Source organism: Penicillium waksmanii, assembly GCF_028829765.1.
Source record: "Penicillium waksmanii strain IBT 27052 chromosome Unknown utg000009l:1.0-4314994.0:1.0-4318279.0, whole genome shotgun sequence".
NCBI classification, from domain to species: domain Eukaryota; kingdom Fungi; phylum Ascomycota; class Eurotiomycetes; order Eurotiales; family Aspergillaceae; genus Penicillium; species Penicillium waksmanii.
This window is the reverse complement of record NW_026643255.1, coordinates 3,167,701-3,187,776: the sequence shown is the minus strand read 5'-3', so window position 1 is coordinate 3,187,776 and position 20,076 is coordinate 3,167,701. Positions and strand designations below refer to the sequence as shown.

Sequence of the window (20,076 nt, the reverse complement as noted above, 5' to 3'; positions counted from 1 at the left end):
TTAAGAGTTGACGGGTACCTCGAATCCCAAGGCTAGTGCTTCGGATCTCCGGTGAACTTCTCAGGATTGTGGCTTTTATGCATCACATGGTTCCCAGTGGCCCGCTCATGCATTCCGGTACTAAGCGTTCAAAGGTTCAGAGGTCAATATTTCCCCAAATATTTCCGGCATGAGTTATCCCGTGATTATTAACCATCCTGAACACACTGTATCAATATTTACTATCAGTTTGTCTTCTCCGGGCTTGTATACGAACACAGCATGGCTCTGGGTCAGGGTTCCCCGGATTGTCCCAATCGGCCCCGGCCGCTATCTTATCGACCCCAACCCCAACCGGAGAGCGCCGACATTAACCTCTCCGCTTCTCTCGACCCCATAAACTCACCTTCTGCTAGTTTCTCTTTCGCTTTCTCCCCTGAAGACCCCCTTCAGAAGGAAAGAAGATAAATCAGCACCCCAATAAATAATACCGAAAGCGAGCGAGCCCATTTACGGCCCCAATTCCTTCGAGCGCCTTCTCCAACGCCCCCCCCCCACCACCATGGCTCCAATCCTCACCTCCAACCCAGCCCTCACACTGGTTCCTGAGCCTCTGAGCCCGGCCAGCTTCGCCCAATTCGGCACAGCAATTCAATCGCCTCTACCACGCGACCTTAGCGTTGCCGTTCAACCGTCTTCTCTGCCCCCAAACCCGCATACCCCGACGCCCATTCTCGCAAACCAAAACTCAGCCCTCAAATTCAGCCCTATCTCGCCTATGCTGGACAACTACAAGAATGGGCCAAGCGGCACACCCTCTGAAACAAGATTGACCATGTTCTGCTGCTTCCCGCGCAAACTCCGCAGTATCACAGCCACCAACCAACCCGAGAAAGAAGCCTTCGATGTTCGCATTCTAGAGCGCCACCCATACACCCACCAAACTTTCATTCCTACCGATCTATCGAGCCATTCTAAGGTCGGAAATGGCGAGGAAGAACCCGTTTTCCTGGTCGTTGTTGCGCCCACACTTAAGGGTGAAACCGCTACCGCGAAGAACCAAGCAGGCGAACTTATTACAATTCGCGATCCGCCCGATCTGCATAACGCAAAGGCTTTCATTGGACGAGGTGGTCAGTCCGTTACGTATGCTGCTGGCACTTGGCATGCGCCTATGGTCGTGCTTGGCCCGCGCCGCGTGGATTTCGTTGTCGTGCAGCACGTCAATGGTGTTGATGATGAGGATTGTCAAGAGGCGGCATTCGGCGAAGGTATTAATGTTAATCTTGGGTACAAGGGTCAGTATGGCCGGAAAGAGCTGAAGGGGCCAAAGCTTTGGACAGCAGCGAAGCTCTAGACTATGGCGACCCGAGGTTTAGACAATAGATATTGTATAAAATCATCACAATTAAAGCGTTCATTCAAACCCTGTTCCACACTCTGGCTCTGATCTATGCAGCCCCCGTTCGCCATGACGATCCTCCTATTAATACCGCGAGATTAGGTTATGATCTTATTACTTAACGTTATTTACAACCGTCCCACTACATCGGAGCGGAACCCCAGATATAACCCGGACATGTAGGTCTGTGCGCACCTGTGCAAGATGGCCTTTTAGATCCATCTATCTTATTTCAGGAAGCGATCTCTAGTACTATGAGTACTCTATCATAGCTTATCGAGGTAGTAGTAGTAGTAGTAGTAGTATATCCTGGGGAAATGACTGGGAAAATGGGCCTTTATTGTGCATATTTTACATGGGAATCTATTTTACATATATCCGGAAAGGCCTGCGCGCTATCGCAAACCAACCTGTCGGTTGCAAGTCAGGATGTCTATGGCGCCTTTGGGTCCTCGATCGTAGGACTAGGGGAAACGGACTCGACTCGCAACTCTTCACGGACGCGTCTGGCAAGATCAAGGGATTCTTGAGGGAGACCCGCCAATTGGGCTACTTTCAAAGCATGCGATTCACGATTGACACCTTTCCGCAGTCGATGCACAAACGAGAAAGCCCCCAAATCCGTCTCCTTGACATCCGTGCAATACCGCTCTAGATGTTCAAATTGGCTTGTCATATCGGCCAGCGAGTGAAAATGTGTTGCGAATAGCGTTCGGGACTGGTTGTGATAGTGTAGATGGTGCAAACAAGCGTAGCTGACAGCTGTCCCATCCTCCGGTGTGGTGCCTCGCCCAACCTCATCCATGATCACGAACGAGCGAGGGCTGGCTTGTTTCAGAATAGCGGCAGTCTCAAGCATCTCAACCATGAACGTGGATTGGTCACGGAAGAGATCGTCAGCCGCGCCGATGCGACTGAAGATTTGATCCACAATTCCGATTTCGGCGTAAGCGGCAGGCACATACGAGCCCACTTGCGCCAGGATGGTGATCAAAGCGTTCTGCCGCAAGAATGTGCTTTTGCCCGCCATGTTTGGACCAGTTATGAGCCAGATACGTTCCTTTTCGCCGAGGAAGCAGTCATTACTAACGAATGATCGACCCTGTTCTTCCAGGCCCAGCTTGACTGTTGGATGTCTGCCGCCCACGATTCGGTGCGAAGAGCCGTTGTTGAGGATCGGACGTACCATTTGTTGCTCTTGAGCTAGGATTGCGAAGGAACATGCAACGTCTAGTTCATCCATGACTGCTGCATTGCGTCTGATCTTGACCAAGTTGAGGATGACCTCTCGGCGGAGGCGCTCAAAGATGGCTTGCTCCTCTTGGCGGATTTTGACTCGAACATTTTCCATTTTATTTCCAAGCTCGGTCCACGCAGGGAGGTAGAACGATCTGGTAGATTTTGTGGAGGAAACATTGCGCGTGATCCCAAGTTCCTCGAGGGCTTCTTGGGAAACCTTCGGACCTTTGACGTGGCAAATGTGGCCGAGGCCAGGGGTCCATTTAAGAGTCAGCGCGGAGGAACCGACTGAATCCCGAAGGTGTTGAGTTAGCGACGCCTTTTCATCCCAAAGGCACTCAATTTCTGCATGCAGCTTGTTCAAGGAACTGCTGGCGTCGCGTCTCATGATCCACGTATCAACTGAGCCGGATTCTGCATCCGCTGCCGCCGCCCGGTCACTACTTTTGGTTCTTATCTTCTTAGGTAGTGACTGGAGGTCGCTAGAAGTGCCTTCATTGAGTGTGACTTCTTGGGCTAAATTAGCTGCGGCGGCGGCCGTGCTGTCTTCGATACGTTGTTGCTGCAAAAGACCTTCTTCATCGATAGCGGCCAGAATCCTTTCTGCAAGAGCAATTGGCCCATCTAGATAAAGCCGTGAGATCATGGTGCTGAGGCTGTGTTTCGCGTCGGACGAAGAAGAGATTAGGGTTGTCTTGTGGTCGGAAAGAACCTGTCTAACGCCTTTGGATGCTTCAATGGCACGGGAAAGGCAGATTAAATCATCTGGATCTCCTTTCCGAAGTGCAAATTTCTGTACTAGTCGTTGAGCATCGTAGCTACGCTTCAACAGCTGAACGACGCTATCACGGAGTTCCTCGCTCGCTATCAGTACCGCAACGAGATCAAGGCGCTGGTTGATGATGTGTAATGAAGTAGATGGGGAAGCTGGGACGGGTCAATAAAACATATAAAAATATTCAAATTGGAAAACTCACTGAGTCGGTCTCGTAATAGACGCGCGCCACTCTTAGTAGAAGTTCTGCGGACGGCATGAAGCAAACTGCCCTTTCCAAATCCATCCCGTGCAGTTTCGAGGATTTCGAGGCCTCTCAAACTATTTCGATCAATGCTCATTGATTCATCAAGATGTCTCCGACGTGGGGGCTGTAATTTGAGATTCGATCCTTGCAACTGCACGCGAATATATTCAAGTAAGCTGAACCCAGCGGCAACTTCCTCCGCCGAGAAAGTTGCATGAGTCTCCTCTGGGATTGGAGCTTCGAGCATTGATTCCCATTGAGACATAGGTGCGAATGTTTCGGGGAACCGGAAGAAAGTGACGAGGCGATGCTCAAAGCCGACCAGAAGCTGCAGCTCCTGCCCGATGAGATCTTGAACTTGTTGATCGACGAGGATCTCTCGAGCTCCGATCCGGGCTATGGCAGATGGTAGCATTTGCAAAGAGGTGAGTTGAGTAAAGAAGTCCCCTGTAGAGAGGTCCAGCCAGGACAATCCTACACGTTGAGGCACAGAAGACAGTATATGCTGAGATGATTGTGTATCGTCCTTTTGTTTCAAGTGTGTTTCTAGTGACGGAACATCAAGGTATATGGATAGCAGAAAATTATGCTCAGATGGGTCAATGAATTTCTCATCAATTAATGTACCTGGTGTGATAATTCTGGCCACTTTCCGATCGAACAGCAAGCCAGTATTTGATTTCGCTTTCTCCTCTGCCACAGGAGTAAATTCCTCGCTGATGGCCACATATTTGTTTAGGTCTTGAACCAACATTTTCAGGTACCGATCAAGTTGGAAGAAGGGGAATCCAGCCATGGGGACAGGTCCGGCGCTGGTCCTCTTGGTTGCAAGTTTCATACCGAGTAAGGGGGCAAATTCCTCAGCTTGTTCGAAGTAGAGCTAGATCCGATATATTAGGGGTTATCTCTATCATGATAAAAAAGCGTTGCATACCTCATAGAAGCCTCCAACACGCGTAAGAACTACACAATTCTTGAACTTTTGCATGTTATTTCGATGACCCTGAACGACTGTCGGGTAACGTGGGGCCTCATCGACGCCATCATCATAAGCCTCAAGCTTCACAACACCTTGTGGAAGGTCCTTCAACTTGACAGTAGATTTCGTCTTTGCGCCTCTTTGTTGCTGGACCACTGGGACCGCAGGCGTCACACTAGGGATACGCGCACGAACTGGTGAATGTTGCGCATGATGACAGATCGTCCGATGTACGCGGCAGTGATAAGATGAGGTATTCCCACCTGCAGTAGAGGCCACTGGTAATTGCCAGGATGGTCTCCATTGCACAAGTGCCCTGCCATTGAGATTCAAGCGCATCATTGCGACGCGGTCGAAGCAAGCAACGCTGGGGGAATGCCGAGCGGCAGAACTCATCAAAACTGGAGCTCCCCTCCGCACTCCGCCTTCCGCCTTCGCCATCCACCGAAATCTTCCCGACTGCCTCTCTCCTTCGAGAGATTACTACAATTTCCAAACCCTGGCCTCCATTTCTCCCCCAACAAGTCAGCTCGCTTGCGACAGGAGGATGAGCCAGGTTTGTGACTCCATTTAATTTCACTCAATCGCTGATACCCCCCTGCACGTGCGACGTGAACGACTTCGAATTTGGCGCATCAAGCCGATCCAAGTCGCGACTCACTCATTTTTTTCTTCTTCCTTACATCGATTGATCGCCTTGTCGTGAGAACGGCACCAACACACCATCATGGCGGACCAAAATATTTCGCAGTACAAATACTCGGCGATGTCCAACCTGGTTCTCCAGGCGGACCGTCGTTTTATCAGTCGCGTCAATGACGAACCTACCGGAGACCCTGAGTCCATCGCTGGCCGCATCGGAATCAGAGAGATGGGCTCCCGGATAGCGCGCGATGATGCCCCCAAGTCTAAGAAGAAGCCGGTCGGCCCATCAGATCTCGAACGAGGTGCGATTCGTGAAGGTGAGGATGTATTGATGCGAGAACAAAAGAAGCGCCAACGCGGCCAGCCTGCACAACTACGAGGACAGGGTATTCTTTCCGCCGCCGATGCTCTAGTTGAGGGCTTGAAATATCGCCCACGAACCCCCGCCACACGAGCCACTTACGACCTTATCCTAACGATCACCGGAAGCCACCTGGGCGATGTGCCCGCGAAGTCGCCCGAAGTGCCGCCGACGCCGTTCTGGAACTGTTGAAGGATGAGGAGATGAAGGATTTCGATAAAAAGAAGGAAGTCGACGATCTTCTAGGCAGCGCCATGAACCCCAAGGAATTCAACGAGCTGATGAATCTGGGTAAGAAAATTACCGACTACGACGCTCAGGATGACGATGAGGATATGGACGGTGGCATCGCTGAGGAGGAAGCCGAACTCGACGAACGCCAAGGAGTCGCCGTGGTTTTCGACGAAGACGAGGACAATGATGGTATGGGCACTGTCGATGAGATCCGGGACGAGGATTCCGATGAGGATGAGGAGGATGACCAAGACGAACTCAACAATGATCAAACTGCCCAAGCAGCCGGCGAAGACGAGGAGATGGTCATTGATGGTGGTCTCGGACAGGACGATAAGGCTGGAGACAAGACAGGACTGGGTGTCTCCGCTCGCGAGATCGACGCCTACTGGCTGCAACGCCAAATCGGTGACATATACGCAGATGCCCACATCCAACAGGAAAAGACACAAGAGGCCCTCGATGTTCTTGGTGGTCATTCCGAGGATGGTTCCGAGCGCCCGCTTCGTGATGTTGAAAACGACCTGATGGACCTGTTCGACTACGATCATCCCGAGCTCGTGGCTAAGCTGGTCACCAACCGTGACAAGGTCGTTTGGGTCACTCGCTGGAGGCGTGTCGCCGAAGATGCCGATGCGCGCAACCTTGTGGAAAGCGAGATGGTCGAGGCTGGACATCGGGCTATACTGGATGAGATTCGCGGCAAGGCCGGTCCCGATGATCTCGCTCCGTCAAGCAATAAGATGAAACTCGACCTCATGGATGTTGATGTTCCCTCAGCCGCTGAGCCTGAGCAGAAGGTTGCGGGCGAAAATGGCTTGGTTGGCGGTTTGCAGCCAAAGAGAACGATCAACCTTGAGAACTTGGTCTTCCACCAGGGAAATCATCTCATGACAAACCCCAACGTCAGATTGCCCCAAGGCTCGACGAAGCGCTCATTCAAGGGATACGAGGAAATCCACGTCCCCCCTCCCAAGGCCACCAAGCAGCCCGGCGAGAAGAATATACCCGCCACAGAGCTACCAGAGTGGGCTCGTCCCGGTTTTGGGAGCGCCAAGGAGCTCAATCGTATCCAAAGCAGGTGCTATCCCACGGCCTTCCATGACGATGGCAACATGCTCGTCTGTGCTCCTACTGGTTCCGGAAAGACGAACGTTGCTATGCTCACCATCCTCCGCGAGATTGGCAAGAACCGCAACCCTGAAACCGGAGAGATCATGTTGGATGACTTCAAGATCATTTACATTTCTCCCCTGAAAGCCCTGGTCCAGGAACAGGTCGGAAACCTGGGCAAACGTCTGGAGCCCTATGGCATTCGCGTCTCAGAACTCACTGGTGATCGTCAGCTCACAAAGCAGCAAATTGCCGACACGCAGATTATCGTTACCACCCCCGAGAAGTTCGATGTTATCACACGAAAGGCATCGGAAACCAGCTACACAAACCTCGTTCGTCTTGTGGTCATTGATGAGATTCACTTGCTCCACGATGACCGTGGACCTGTCATCGAGAGTATCGTCAGCCGTACCATTCGCCGCGTCGAGCAGACTGGTGACCCCGTCCGCATTGTCGGTCTTAGTGCTACCCTTCCCAACTACCGCGATGTTGCGAGTTTCCTTCGTGCGGACCCAGAGAAAGGCGTGTTCCACTTTGATGGCTCGTATCGACCTTGTCCATTGAAGCAGGAGTTCATTGGTGTGACCGACAAGAAGGCCATCAAACAGCTCAAGACTATGAATGACATTTGCTACAACAAGGTCATGGAGCAGGTTGGCCAGAAACGCAACCAGATGCTTATTTTCGTCCACTCGCGAAAGGAGACTGCAAAGACCGCCAAGTACATTCGTGACAAGGCTGTCGAGATGGAGACAATTGGTCAAATTCTGCGCAGTGATGCCGCCAGTCGTGCAATTCTTTCCGAGGAGGCGGAGTCGGTTGACGATGCGGGTCTGAAGGATCTTTTGCCTTACGGTCTGGGAATTCACCATGCCGGTCTCAGTCTCGCTGATCGTGACTCCGTCCAAGCACTATTCGCCGACGGCAGTATCCAGGTTCTCGTCTGTACCGCCACTCTGGCCTGGGGTGTCAACCTGCCAGCCCACACTGTCATCATCAAGGGAACCCAAGTATACTCCCCAGAGAAGGGTAGCTGGGTCGAACTCAGCCCCCAGGATGTTCTGCAAATGCTTGGACGTGCTGGTCGACCGCAGTATGATACCTTCGGTGAAGGTATTATCATTACGACCCAGGCCGAGATTCAGTACTATCTCTCGCTTCTTAACCAACAGTTACCAATTGAATCTCAATTGATCAGCAAGCTTGCAGACAACCTGAACGCTGAGATTGTCCTTGGCAATATACGCAACCGCGATGAAGGCGTTGAATGGCTCGGCTACACCTATCTCTATGTTCGTATGCTTCGATCACCTGGTCTCTACAGCGTGGGTGCCGACTACGACAATGATGATGCTCTGGAACAGAAGCGAGTCGATCTGATCCACTCCGCCGCCAATATCCTCGAAAAAGCGGGTCTTGTCAAGTATGAGAAGCAGACTGGCCGTCTCCAGGCTACTGAGCTGGGTCGAATTGCTTCTCATTATTATATTGGCCACAACTCGATGCTCACCTACGCTCAGCACCTCCAGCCTTCAATTACTACAATCGAGTTGTTCCGTATCTTTGCTCTCAGTGATGAGTTCAAGTACATTCCCGTCCGCCAGGATGAGAAGTTGGAGCTGGGCAAGCTACTGGGCCGAGTCCCCGTGCCTGTCAAGGAGTCTATCGAGGAACCCCATGCGAAGATCAATGTTCTGCTCCAGGCCTACATCTCTCGTCTCAAATTGGATGGTCTTGCGCTGATGGCAGATATGGTGTACGTAACCCAATCTGCTGGTCGTATCATTCGTGCTCTTTTCGAGATCTGCTTGAAGAAGGGCTGGTCCTCGGTTGCTAAGACTGCCCTTGATCTTTGCAAAATGGCCGAAAAGCGCATGTGGCCGACGATGTCCCCTCTGCGACAGTTCCACCAATGCCCGAGGGATATTCTCCAAAAGGCCGAGCGTATAGATGTTCCCTGGGCCAGCTACTTCGACCTCGATCCCCCGCGCATGGGCGAGCTTTTGGGTATGCCCAAGGCTGGGCGTGTCGTGTGTGACCTGGTTTCCAAGTTCCCCCGCCTCGAAGTCCAGGCCCAGGTCCAACCGATCACCCGCTCTATGCTACGCGTCGAGTTGACCATTACTCCCAACTTTGTTTGGGACGACACCATCCATGGAAATGCTCAGGACTTCTGGATCTTGGTTGAGGACTGCGACGGTGAAGAAATCCTGCACCACGATCGCTTCCTTCTGCGTGCCGATTTCGCCAAGTCGGAGATGAATGAGCACCTGGTCGAATTCACCGTTCCGATTACCGAGCCCATGCCGCCTAACTACTTCATTTCTTTGGTCTCTGATCGCTGGATGCACTCTGAAACCAAGATTGCCGTCTCTTTCCAAAAGTTGATCCTTCCCGAGCGCTTCCCTCCTCACACTCCTTTGCTTGACATGCAGCGGGCTCCTGTCAAGGCCTTGAAGCGTCCCGAATACCAAAAGCTTTACCCTGAATGGGAGGACTTCAACAAGATCCAGACGCAAGTCTTCCAGTCTGTCTACAATTCGAATGACAATGTCTTCATCGGCGCTCCCACCGGAAGCGGCAAGACTGTTTGCGCTGAGCTTGCACTTCTCCGCCACTGGTCTAACGAAGAGAGTGGCCGCGCTGTTTACATTGCTCCATTCCAAGAGCTTGTTGATCTGCGCCTTGCGGACTGGCAGAAGCGACTTGGTGGCCTTGCGGGTGGCAAGACCATCATCAAACTCACTGGAGAGACTACGGCTGATTTGAAGCTTCTTGAGCGTGCGGACCTTATTCTTGCCACTCCTAGTCAATGGGACGTGCTCTCCCGTCAGTGGCAGAGACGCAAGAATGTACAGACCGTGCAGCTTTTCATTGCGGATGAGCTCCACATGTTGGGTGGCTTTGGCGGATATGTGTATGAGGTCGTCGTTTCTCGTATGCACTATATTGCTCTTCAGACCGAGAATGAGATGCGCATTCTTGGCCTGAGTGTCCCTCTCTCCAATGCTCGCGATATCGGTGAGTGGATCGGCGCGAACAAGCACACCATCTTCAACTTCAGTCCGCATGCTCGACCCGTACCTCTGGAGTTGCACATCCAGTCATTCACCATCCCTCACTTCCCCTCCTTGATGCTCTCCATGGCCCGACCCGCCTACCTGTCCATTCTACAGCTCTCTGCCGATAAGCCTGCCCTGGTCTTCGTTCCAAGCCGTAAGCAAACCCGTGCTACCGCCATGGATCTGCTCGCCGCTTGCGCTATGGATGATGACGAGGATCGCTTCCTGAACGCCGATGTAGAAGAGCTCGCTCCTCTCCTCGCACGTGTCCAAGAACAAACTCTGGCCACGTCGCTGGCCCATGGTATTGGTTACTACCACGAAGCTCTGAGTGCCACTGACAAGCGCATTGTCTCCCACTTGTTCACTATCGGTGCCATTCAGGTTCTGCTTGCTTCGCGTGAAGTCTGCTGGGAATTAGATCTCACCGCCCACCTGGTGATTGTCATGAACACCCAGTTCTTCGATGGTCGTGAGCACCGTTATATCGACTACCCCATCAGCGAGATTCTTCAGATGTTCGGCAAGGCTTCTCGCCCGGGCCAGGACAAGATTGGCCGGGGTGTTCTGATGGTTCCCGCTGTCAAGCGCGAATACTATAAGAAGTTTCTCAACGAGGCACTCCCAGTCGAGAGTCACCTTCAGGTCTACCTTCACGACGCGTTTGTGACCGAAGCCAGCACAAGGACAGTTTCCTCAACTCAAGACGCTGTAGACTGGATGACCTATACCTACTTCTACCGCCGTCTTCTGGCAAACCCTAGTTTCTACGGTCTAGCCGATGTTAGCCATGAGGGTCTCAGTACTTTCCTGTCGGAACTTGTTGAGAACACTCTCAAGGAACTGTCGGAGGCTAAGATCATTGACCTGGATGAGGAGGATGACACTGTTTCTCCTCTCAACGCTGCTATGATCAGTGCCTACTACAACATCTCCTTCATCACCATGCAGACTTTCCTTCTGTCGCTATCCTCCCGGACGAAGCTCAAGGGTATTTTGGAGATTGTCACTTCTGCCACCGAATTCGAGTCTGTCCAGATGCGCCGTCACGAAGATCACATTCTCCGCCGAGTCTACGATCGTGTGCCTGTCAAGATGTCGCAGCCTGCTTTCGATTCCCCGCATTTCAAGGCTTTCGTTCTGCTTCAAGCGCATTTCTCGCGTATGCAACTGCCTCTTGATCTGGCCAAGGACCAAGAAGATATCATCCGCAAGGTTCTTACCCTGCTTAGCGCCTGTGTAGATGTGCTTTCCTCGGAGGGTCACATCAACGCCATGAATGCCATGGAGCTTTCGCAGATGGTGGTTCAAGCCATGTGGGACCGTGATAGCCCCCTAAAACAGATTCCTCACTTCTCCCCGGAGGTTATCCAGGTTGCCAACGAGTACAAGTATGTGTTAATTCCCAAACCCCCTGTTAATAGGCGGCAAGTTACTAATATCTTTACCTGCAGGATCAATGACATCTTTGAATTCATGGAAGCCATGGACCCCTCTGAGAACAAGGACTACGCCACCTTGGTCAAGCGACTGGGTCTGAACAACAAGCAGCTGGCCCAGGCTGCTGCCTTCACCAACGAGAAGTATCCCAACATCGAGCTGGAATTCGAAGTTGAGGATCCCGAGAGTGTCACTTCCGGCGAGCCTGCCTACCTTAAGGTGAAGATCGAGCGCGAGGTCGAAGAGGACGAGGAGCCTGACACCGTGGTCCACGCCCCCTTTCTACCCCAGCCAGAAGATGGAGAACTGGTGGTTAGTGGTCGGCGACGAGAAGACCAAGAACCTCCTGGCTATCAAACGCGTCACTATTGGTCGCAAGCTGGAGCTTCGTTTGGAATATGTTGTGCCCACTCCTGGAGAGCACGATCTGACTCTCTACCTGATGAGTGACAGTTATGTCGGTGTGGATCAGGCCCCCACGTTCAGCGTGACCGCGGCTGAAGGAATGGACGAGGATGAGAGCGAGGAGGAAGAGGAAGAGGAGTAGATGACTGTTTGATTTTCTTATTTTTTTTTTCTGTAAAATAATAGTTTTGGAGTAATTGGAACAAAAAGGTCTTTCCATTCACGTCAGTACTCGTAACTATACCCTACCCTTAACCGGATCGCCGGTGAGTACCAAAGTGGATCCTTTCCCCGCATGGAGTCACGCCTCCTTCTCACCTTCTCTTTCTCCTCTTCCCTTGCTGCCCCTGCTTCTCCCCTCTTCTCCTCATCTCTTGCACATACCTATTGCTTCCCCTCTTCTTGAAAATCCTACTCTCTGCCTATATTATCCCTTATACTATTGAAATACCCTACAGGGGCCTCTCTGCAAGCTCCTGTTCTCGAGCTCTTAGCTCCACCCTAGCTCTATCTTATCGCATCACATAGCTTGAGCTACCAAAGGGGAGATGACCATTCGCACGATGCAGTTTACGCCACAGTAAGTTCCTCTATTTGATTAAACGCTGTCATTTTTATTTGCTTCTCTCGTAATAATTCGAGTCCATCCTATCGCATAAGGTCATGGCACCTAATTGACATCGTACAGGGTCCTCCTTGGTGCACCCAGGCGGTCCTCGGCCGTTCCCAACGCGGCTGGAACTCTCGCAGTCTATACCCAAACCACCTATTCCTTCGAGTCACACTCTAAGACAAACGAGATCCGAGTCATCGAAATCGATTCTGGCCGATCGGCCCTCATCACCAACGACCCCGGCGCTAGCAACCCGCAGTGGCTGGGCGACGGCGATCGACTCGTCTGGTTGAAGACCAAGGGCAACGGAAACACCAGCTTCATTGTCGGCGATGCTCGTGAAGCCGATAAGACATATACCGCTGGTACAGTCCCTGGCCCCGTCTCGGATCTCAAGGTCACTACCGTTGAGCCCGGCAAGATTGGATTTGCGGTGAGCGGCAAGGCCAACACTGACGGAACCCTATACAACCCCCACGATGCCAAAAAGCCACAAACGACTGGTCGCCTATATACATCACTGTTCGTTCGCCATTGGGATTCTTATGTTGAACCTCAGAAAAACGCCATTTGGTACGGTCTTTTGGAGCAGGCTCCGTTATCACCTGCCCGCCGCCAAGCTGGCAAGTTCAGCGTTTCGGGTCTGACCAATTTAATCTCCGTGGTTGGACTGGCCGGTGTCGAGTCACCTATCCCGCCCTTTGGAGGCTCTGGTGATTTTGACATCAGCCCATCAGCTATTGTTTTCATCGCTAAGGATCCGGATCTGAATCCCGCCACCCATACCTCTTGCTCCTGTTACTACGCGCCAATGTTCTCATGGACTAGCATGAGAGCACAGGATGTAAAGGCGTGCAAGATTACCGCCTTGCAAGGAGCAATGTCATCGCCTGTCTTGTCATCGGACGGTGGTTCCATTGCGCTTTTGGCCATGCAGCATGATGGATACGAATCTGACAAGAACCGAATCCTATATGTACCGAACCCTTGGGATGGAAACATGATCGAAGTTTTCGAGTCTTCAGATGGAAAGGGTCTCTGGGATTTAAGCCCCTCTACTATCTCTTTTGCTCAGGGCGATAACTCTTTGCTGATTCAGGCGGAAGAGAAAGGCCGCGGAGTTCTCTACCAACTCCCCCTTCAAGGCATCCGTGAGGCGAAGCCTAACTCATTGCGACGACTTACCCACGCCGGTTATGTTAATGATGTAGCTCCTGCTTCGAAGTACAACACCAAGCTGTTTGTTTCCAGCAGCAACATGGTGGATAACAGTCTATGGTATATCATCGACCCTGCTCGCCCCAACCCAATCGAGTTGGTCTCTTCCAACGGTCGTGGTGGTGCAGCATTTGGATTAGATCCGTCCCAGATTGACGAGATCTGGTTCCGAGGAGCTGAAGATCACCCAGTACACGCGTGGGTCATCAAGCCATCCAACTTCAAACCCGGTGAAAAGTACCCTCTAGCATACCTAATCCACGGCGGGCCCCAGGGCGCTTGGAACGACCAATGGAGCACTCGGTGGAACCCGGCTGTTTTTGCGGAGCAGGGATATATCGTGATCACACCGAATCCCACCGGTAGCACTGGCTACGGACAGGACTTCACCGATGCGATCCGTGGCCAATGGGGTGGTCGGCCGTACGAAGACTTGGTTAAGGGTTTTGAGCACATTGAGAAGAATCTCGATTACGTGGACACCGATCGCGCAGTCGCACTCGGTGCTTCTTACGGTGGCTACATGATGAACTGGATTCAAGGCCACCCGCTAGGTCGCAAGTTCAAGGCTCTCGTCACTCACGATGGCGTGTTCAGCATGACTGGCCAACTGGCTAGTGAAGAACAGTACTTCCCACTGCACGATCTTGAAGGTCCCATCTGGAAGGTTCCCGAGAACTGGGCTAAGTGGGATCCATCGCGCTTCACTGAGAATTGGAAGACGCCGCATCTGATCATCCATAACGAACTGGACTATCGTCTGACCATCGCTGAGGGCCTGGCTGCATTCAATGTACTCCAGATGCGCGGCGTGGAGAGTGCATTCCTGACATTCCCGGATGAGAACCACTGGGTATTGAATCCCGAGAACTCTCTTATGTGGCACCGGACCGTGCTTAACTTCATCAACAAGTTCGTCGGTCTTCCTCCAGTAGCTGAGGAGCCTGATCTCTCCTCGGGCGTCAACAAGATGGCCGTTTAAGTGGTCTGCCACGCATTGAACCGTATGAGTTATAAGTTATGAGATACATCTATGAATTTTGCGTGTTTCTTTGGGAAGAGATCTATTAATTGAACAATGGTGTCTGGGGTTGGACTGTCTTTGTTAAGGACCAAAGCATATTTTGGTTTTTGTTCTTCGCTTTTGTGTCCAGCCCTTGCTATTCTTAGGCTGTTTCGGCTCTTTGTTTATACCGTCGCCACTATAATGAAACTTCGAATTTCGGAACACATAAGAAGCATTTGAGCCTCCTACCATTATTGCTGTCTTCTCCTCGTATTCTAGCGCTACTTCATTGACTACATTCTTGGACAACAATCTCCATAGACAGGTTCTAAGCCGCTTATTAGCTATTGTCACATTTCATTTAATTCACTGCGCAAAGCCATTCACCATGCCGTCCACGTCTTCCCCCGTCTCACCGAGTCGAAAGTCTAGTACCTGTTCCTCATCACCCTCAGACTCCAGCCTCAACACATCAAATCCATCTTCAACATCAGCATTCCATCAAGATTTTCTACCACTTCTGAACCACCTCGCCAGACCCCTGAGTCAACTAGTCCACTGCACAAGCGGAGAAAAAGCCCCCGAATGGCCAAGTAATATACTCAAATATCATCTCTTGTCAACGCCCCAACTAGACAATCTATCCCGCTTCTTCAATCAGACCTGGCCACCTGTCCCGGAAACACACTGGTATCCCCGGCAATTAGAGCCCTGGCTAGGAACACCCAACGAGTCTGAAGTAGATTTGAATACCCGGCGTCGTCGGTTTGGATACTTTATCGGTTTATACGATTCTGATTCGCCGACTAGAGAGGAATCCTCAGTCAAGGAGCTTGGGTTTCTCTTAAGCCGTTGAGGTGCTTTGAACAATCTGGTTTGGATGGACAGAATGACGGGCAGAATCAATCTGAGATTTATGACGATGGTAGTCCCCGGCACGAGCTTGATTCTGGAAGCGCTGAGGAGTTACACCTTGTTCAGGATATGCTAGACTGGATGGAGTGGGAGTGGCATTTAGCTTTAGTTCGGACACGAGAGGAGCAAGATAGTAGATTTACGTGGGACTCGAAATAGATTGATGAATGTGTTTGAAAGTTCGTATCTTTCTTTGGTTCTTTTGGGGTTTTCTTTTAGACGGCGCTGTTTGGTTTATACTTTGCCTTTGATTTAGCTACCAAAGACGTATTCTTCCCCTGCGTGGATGTAAAATAGTCAACTTGAAAGTAGGAAATATTCGTACTAAATAGTACTAAGCTATAATATTACAGGATCAAGGATCATATTCCCTATCTTAAATCATGCTTGGTCGCATATTTCAAATTGACACCTTGCCGTAGCAGACAGGCGAATGCAGACAGGCGAATGCGACCAGCTAACTATTCCTGGTTGATCACTTTATTATGTCCATATTACTTCCAGGCCGAAATTGAAACGCACAACGGAAAGACGTTCGAATAGCCGAAGTTGGAAGAAAAGAAGGAACTAGTGGTTCGTCTGGGCGAACCTCGTCGCTGTTTCAGCACGCTCACGCTCGAGATCCACTAAATACTAATCGTCAGCAACCTTTAACCTTTTGATGGCCCAATCAAGCATTCGATTTGTTTACAGGTCTCTTCCGTTTTTTCTGCATCCTCTCTGCTCCGGCCCCCTTCACTTTGGCCCGTCGGATCCTTCTCTGCAGCCTCGGCAACCTTCCTCTTCGTATCATCATCAACTGGTGGTGGTGGCTCGGTAAGGTTGCCAACCGAAAGACCAACTAAACGGCTTTTAGTATAGTCTTGATTGAGTGGGAAGTCCATATACCCTGGCAGTTACATACTTGGGTTATGAGAGGCGGAGTTCTGAGCCATGTTAATAGTAACAAGTAATGACTCGTTGATTCAGAGAAATATACTGCTTGAATTCGAATCTGAATGAGGTGGTGGTGGTGGTGGTCTATATACTATCATGCAGCCTTCTTTGGCGGCAGTGACGCCATTCATAAACCTGATTTGAGGTTATGCGGGCTCCGGCGGGAACCGCGATTTACATTATCTCATCCTTCATCTAGAAGGTTGTGCCGACAGGCAATTCGAGGACATATCACTAGTGAATCATGAGTCTGTTACATTAATGTTGTCATTGCTTTTCTTTTCATTGACCTTTTGTGCTAAAAATTCTAGCCATTTTCCAAATCACGACCGACGCCCGACGGAAAGCTAAACGTTAGTGGCAAGAGCAGCGGATGGCCAGAGGACGTGCGCGCTGTATGACTGCTTCTACTTGGGGAATCTTTTAAGGTCAACTTGCTGCGAAATTCAGATTCATTGTAGTTAATATTCTCGAAGTGGCTCGCCTCTCTTACTGACGCTTTCTTCTGAGATGGGAATAACTATCAATATCATCATAACCGTGGGCATGGATACGCCGCAGCCTAGGCTTCTCGGCAGTATTACCCTCCCCATTTTTAGGTGTTTTGTGTATATCAGCTTGAACCATCCCAGTAGGTCACAGCTAATCTAAAGATTATTTTCTTCACATAAGTAAGATACATTTACTTGCACTCAACAGGAAGTCTAATTCTTATTCATGTCAGGATCGCGGCAAGCTTTCTTGCCTTTGCGTGGATGAGCTATCCACACCGAATCTGCGTATTTCCCATCTGTCACAAAAGCTCCGCATCTAGATATATGAACTGGCATATAGAAACTCAAATTTAACTTCCAAGGCTCCATATGAATCTTTTGTGTATTACTAGTAAAACTTGAATATAGTATATCCTAACCTGTCATTTTATACATGCCAGTGATCATACAAATTGCTGTGGCCGATTATAGTCACTCGGCCGATTCTCGACCGTCACCGCAACACCATAGTTAACCATAATATTCCCTCTTTCGCTAGGCTGAGCCAACTTTTCTTGACTGCTTGCCGGGCTTGAGGATCGGTATGCGCTCGCAGACTGGTATATGTCATCCGATTTCCCCACGAAACTGTTGAGAGCAATATCCGCCCCTCTGGGTCCCGATCGATTTGACGGCATGCCACTACCTCTACGGCCACGCATGTTATAGGAGTTGTAATCGTAGGAGTGTTTGCTGGGTGAAAGGACTGTTTTCATGACGCGATAAAGCCCCGGGCAACATCCTATCATGACGGCTAGATAATGTTGTCAGTACATTGAAGTATGTATGGACGGGGGAAAGGAATGATAGCATACCAATTGATGCTTCAATCGTGGCCCAGAGGGCTAGCCATGAGGGAGCTGGGACGCCACTTTCTGTGCCTTCACCAAGCTTCACAACGCGGATGGTGGAGACGATGATGCAGACCCAGCCGAAGCAAAATAAACCTCCGATACTCAGCTTTTGTCGTGGTTTCATGCGTAAGTTCCAAATGAGACGCAGGGGCAAAGCCATAACTAGGATTGGCATTAGCTACTAGTAATTGTATGGATTTCTCGAGGTCCGGATAAAGTTAAACGTACTGGCCAAGTCAGTAAGGATATCCACCGCGTAGGCGAAGTATAAACTGATCCGGGCGGCGCGATGGTCGCGCGCCGTACCACATTCCCCGGCCGTGAACCAAGCATGGAAACTCTCGCAAGAGAACCAGGATGATAGAATGCAGCCGATGAGGAACTAGAGTAACGCTTGTTAGTGGTTTAAAAGCACATAGCTAGCCGGGTCTTCATACCAAAATGCAGAGTATCACGATTGCCCACCAAGCGAGAAGGTACTGCTTCCCCACCAATAGCCGTTTATACATGGAAAGGAGCGAAAACTTGACCATCCACAAACAAATCCATAACGAAGAGGTGGTGACAAAGAACACGATCTGCAATTTCACCGAATCATCCATAATAGTCGCATAAGGAGCGATTGTTCCGGCCGAGAGGGGCCGCCAGTCGAAAAATCACTGGCGCAATATAGATGTACAGGATGCTCAACTCCAAAAAGAAGATATACCCAATAACCAAAAGATAATCTTCTGCCTTGAGCTCCTTCGGCCGCCGTACGGACCCAATGAATCGCACCAGGACCACAAGTGAAGTGAGTATAATCAATGCAATCCCTGTCGCCTTGATGGTCCCAGGACCGAAGCCTTCGGAAGTTGCACCCATCAACGAGTAGGCGAGGCACCAAGAAATCCTGGTTCAGGGGTGCGCAAAACGGTGGATATCCATGTCTATTAAAATGCCTGTCGGGTATTCGTCACACATGTCAAGAATCCTTTTGTGTACGGAGTCTCCGTAAAGATCTTGCAGGAGCACGTTTCGGCCGTCTCGGGCGTCCTGCACCAAGTCTCTAGTTCTTGGAAAGGGCTTGTAGGATTTGATTTGGATTGCCACTACTACATCTACAGGGATCCTGTAACATACTATCCCCGGCAAGGCCAATATAGTAGAGTTCAAAAGGAAGAGGCGCAGGCCCCACTTTCGGGTCGGGCCAGTCAGGGCCGCGTGCCAACGCCCCGGGTGGCCGAAAGGTCAATGGCCAAGGCCGGCGGGGGGTGAGATTTATGCCGCCCTGCAGGCATGCCCGATGTAACCGTCCAATTGTAGTAAATGCCCCCCCCTCCTCAGCTGGGGTAATTCTCAGAGCCCTCTGGTTACCAGACTTTTATCACATCGGCATGAACTCAAGGCTTGGACCCGTATAAGAAGAAGTACCGCTGGCGATTGTTTGCTTTTTTAGCTATAATTCAAGCCCTGGAGCCCGCCACACCCAAGTTCAACCCTGGGACCCCCTTCGCGATGGGCCTAGATGTGGCGCTTTTAGTCCCAGGTTCGCTTAAGAATAGTGAACTCTGCAACCCCCTTCTCGGGGCAATTCGCAGGCATTATACGCATTATACATTCCTGGTGTGCTTGCAAACGGAGGATATCAAATTTAAGCTAGAATTGCCACAATTGTATTGTTCCGCGGTAATTTCTCTTAGCTAACTGGAGCCTTGTGAAGTACTACCACGATTCAGCAGCGAAATGCTTTAAATTCCACCTACGGACGAAAAGGCGATCGGGATGTATCCTGTATGTCGAAATAAAAACAAGAATAAATAGTTGCACTCCATCCTCAAAATAAAGATATGCGGAGCGTCCAGGAACAAAGAAATAATAGCAGCTCACCCTTATAGGAAAGTGTGGACTTCATCATCCATTACTGGGAAACTGGAACGGAATGGTGAACCTTGTCAATTAACTCATTAACTCGAGCCAATGGCGAACATGCCAATTGATTGATCAAATGGCCTTAGCTTACGCGATCGGCCTGCACCGCTTCGCTTAGGGGTAGTGCACATTGTCTCACGCGTTGACTCTACACGAGAACGACGCCAGTGACGCTAAAGTAGCTTCTCCACACGAGAGGCACCGTT

General features: G+C 50.7%; 5 protein-coding genes across 5 annotated transcripts; 3 read left to right on the top strand and 2 right to left on the bottom strand.

The window, feature by feature from the left end:
• Positions 1–541: 541 nt before the first annotated feature.
• Positions 542–1,336, top strand: N7481_011533 (ureidoglycolate hydrolase; the record flags this gene model as incomplete). The annotated part of the gene is made up of 1 exon (XM_057270752.1): positions 542–1,336. The coding sequence occupies one exon, from the start codon at positions 542–544 to the stop codon at positions 1,334–1,336; it is 795 nt and encodes a 264-aa protein (XP_057117926.1).
• A 478-nt stretch (positions 1,337–1,814) lies between these two features.
• On the bottom strand, positions 1,815–4,963 carry N7481_011532 (mismatch repair ATPase MSH1; the record flags this gene model as incomplete). The annotated part of the gene is made up of 3 exons (XM_057270751.1): positions 1,815–3,547; positions 3,598–4,522; positions 4,577–4,963. The coding sequence occupies 3 exons, from the start codon at positions 4,961–4,963 to the stop codon at positions 1,815–1,817; spliced, it is 3,045 nt and encodes a 1,014-aa protein (XP_057117925.1).
• A 385-nt stretch (positions 4,964–5,348) lies between these two features.
• N7481_011531 (ATP-dependent RNA helicase BRR2) lies at positions 5,349–12,026 on the top strand (the record flags this gene model as incomplete). Its single annotated transcript, XM_057270750.1, has 4 exons — positions 5,349–5,678; positions 5,756–11,430; positions 11,494–11,746; positions 11,775–12,026. The coding sequence occupies 4 exons, from the start codon at positions 5,349–5,351 to the stop codon at positions 12,024–12,026; spliced, it is 6,510 nt and encodes a 2,169-aa protein (XP_057117924.1).
• A 421-nt stretch (positions 12,027–12,447) lies between these two features.
• On the top strand, positions 12,448–14,697 carry N7481_011530 (oligopeptidase family protein; the record flags this gene model as incomplete). The annotated part of the gene is made up of 2 exons (XM_057270749.1): positions 12,448–12,464; positions 12,573–14,697. 2 exons carry the CDS (start codon positions 12,448–12,450, stop codon positions 14,695–14,697), a joined length of 2,142 nt encoding a protein of 713 aa, XP_057117923.1.
• Positions 14,698–16,203: 1,506 nt separating this feature from the next.
• Positions 16,204–18,823, bottom strand: N7481_011529 (uncharacterized protein; the record flags this gene model as incomplete). Its single annotated transcript, XM_057270748.1, has 8 exons — positions 16,204–16,262; positions 16,328–16,477; positions 16,541–16,562; positions 17,516–17,859; positions 17,921–18,121; positions 18,188–18,341; positions 18,397–18,537; positions 18,620–18,823. 8 exons carry the CDS (start codon positions 18,821–18,823, stop codon positions 16,204–16,206), a joined length of 1,275 nt encoding a protein of 424 aa, XP_057117922.1.
• Between the last annotated feature and the right edge of the window lie 1,253 nt (positions 18,824–20,076).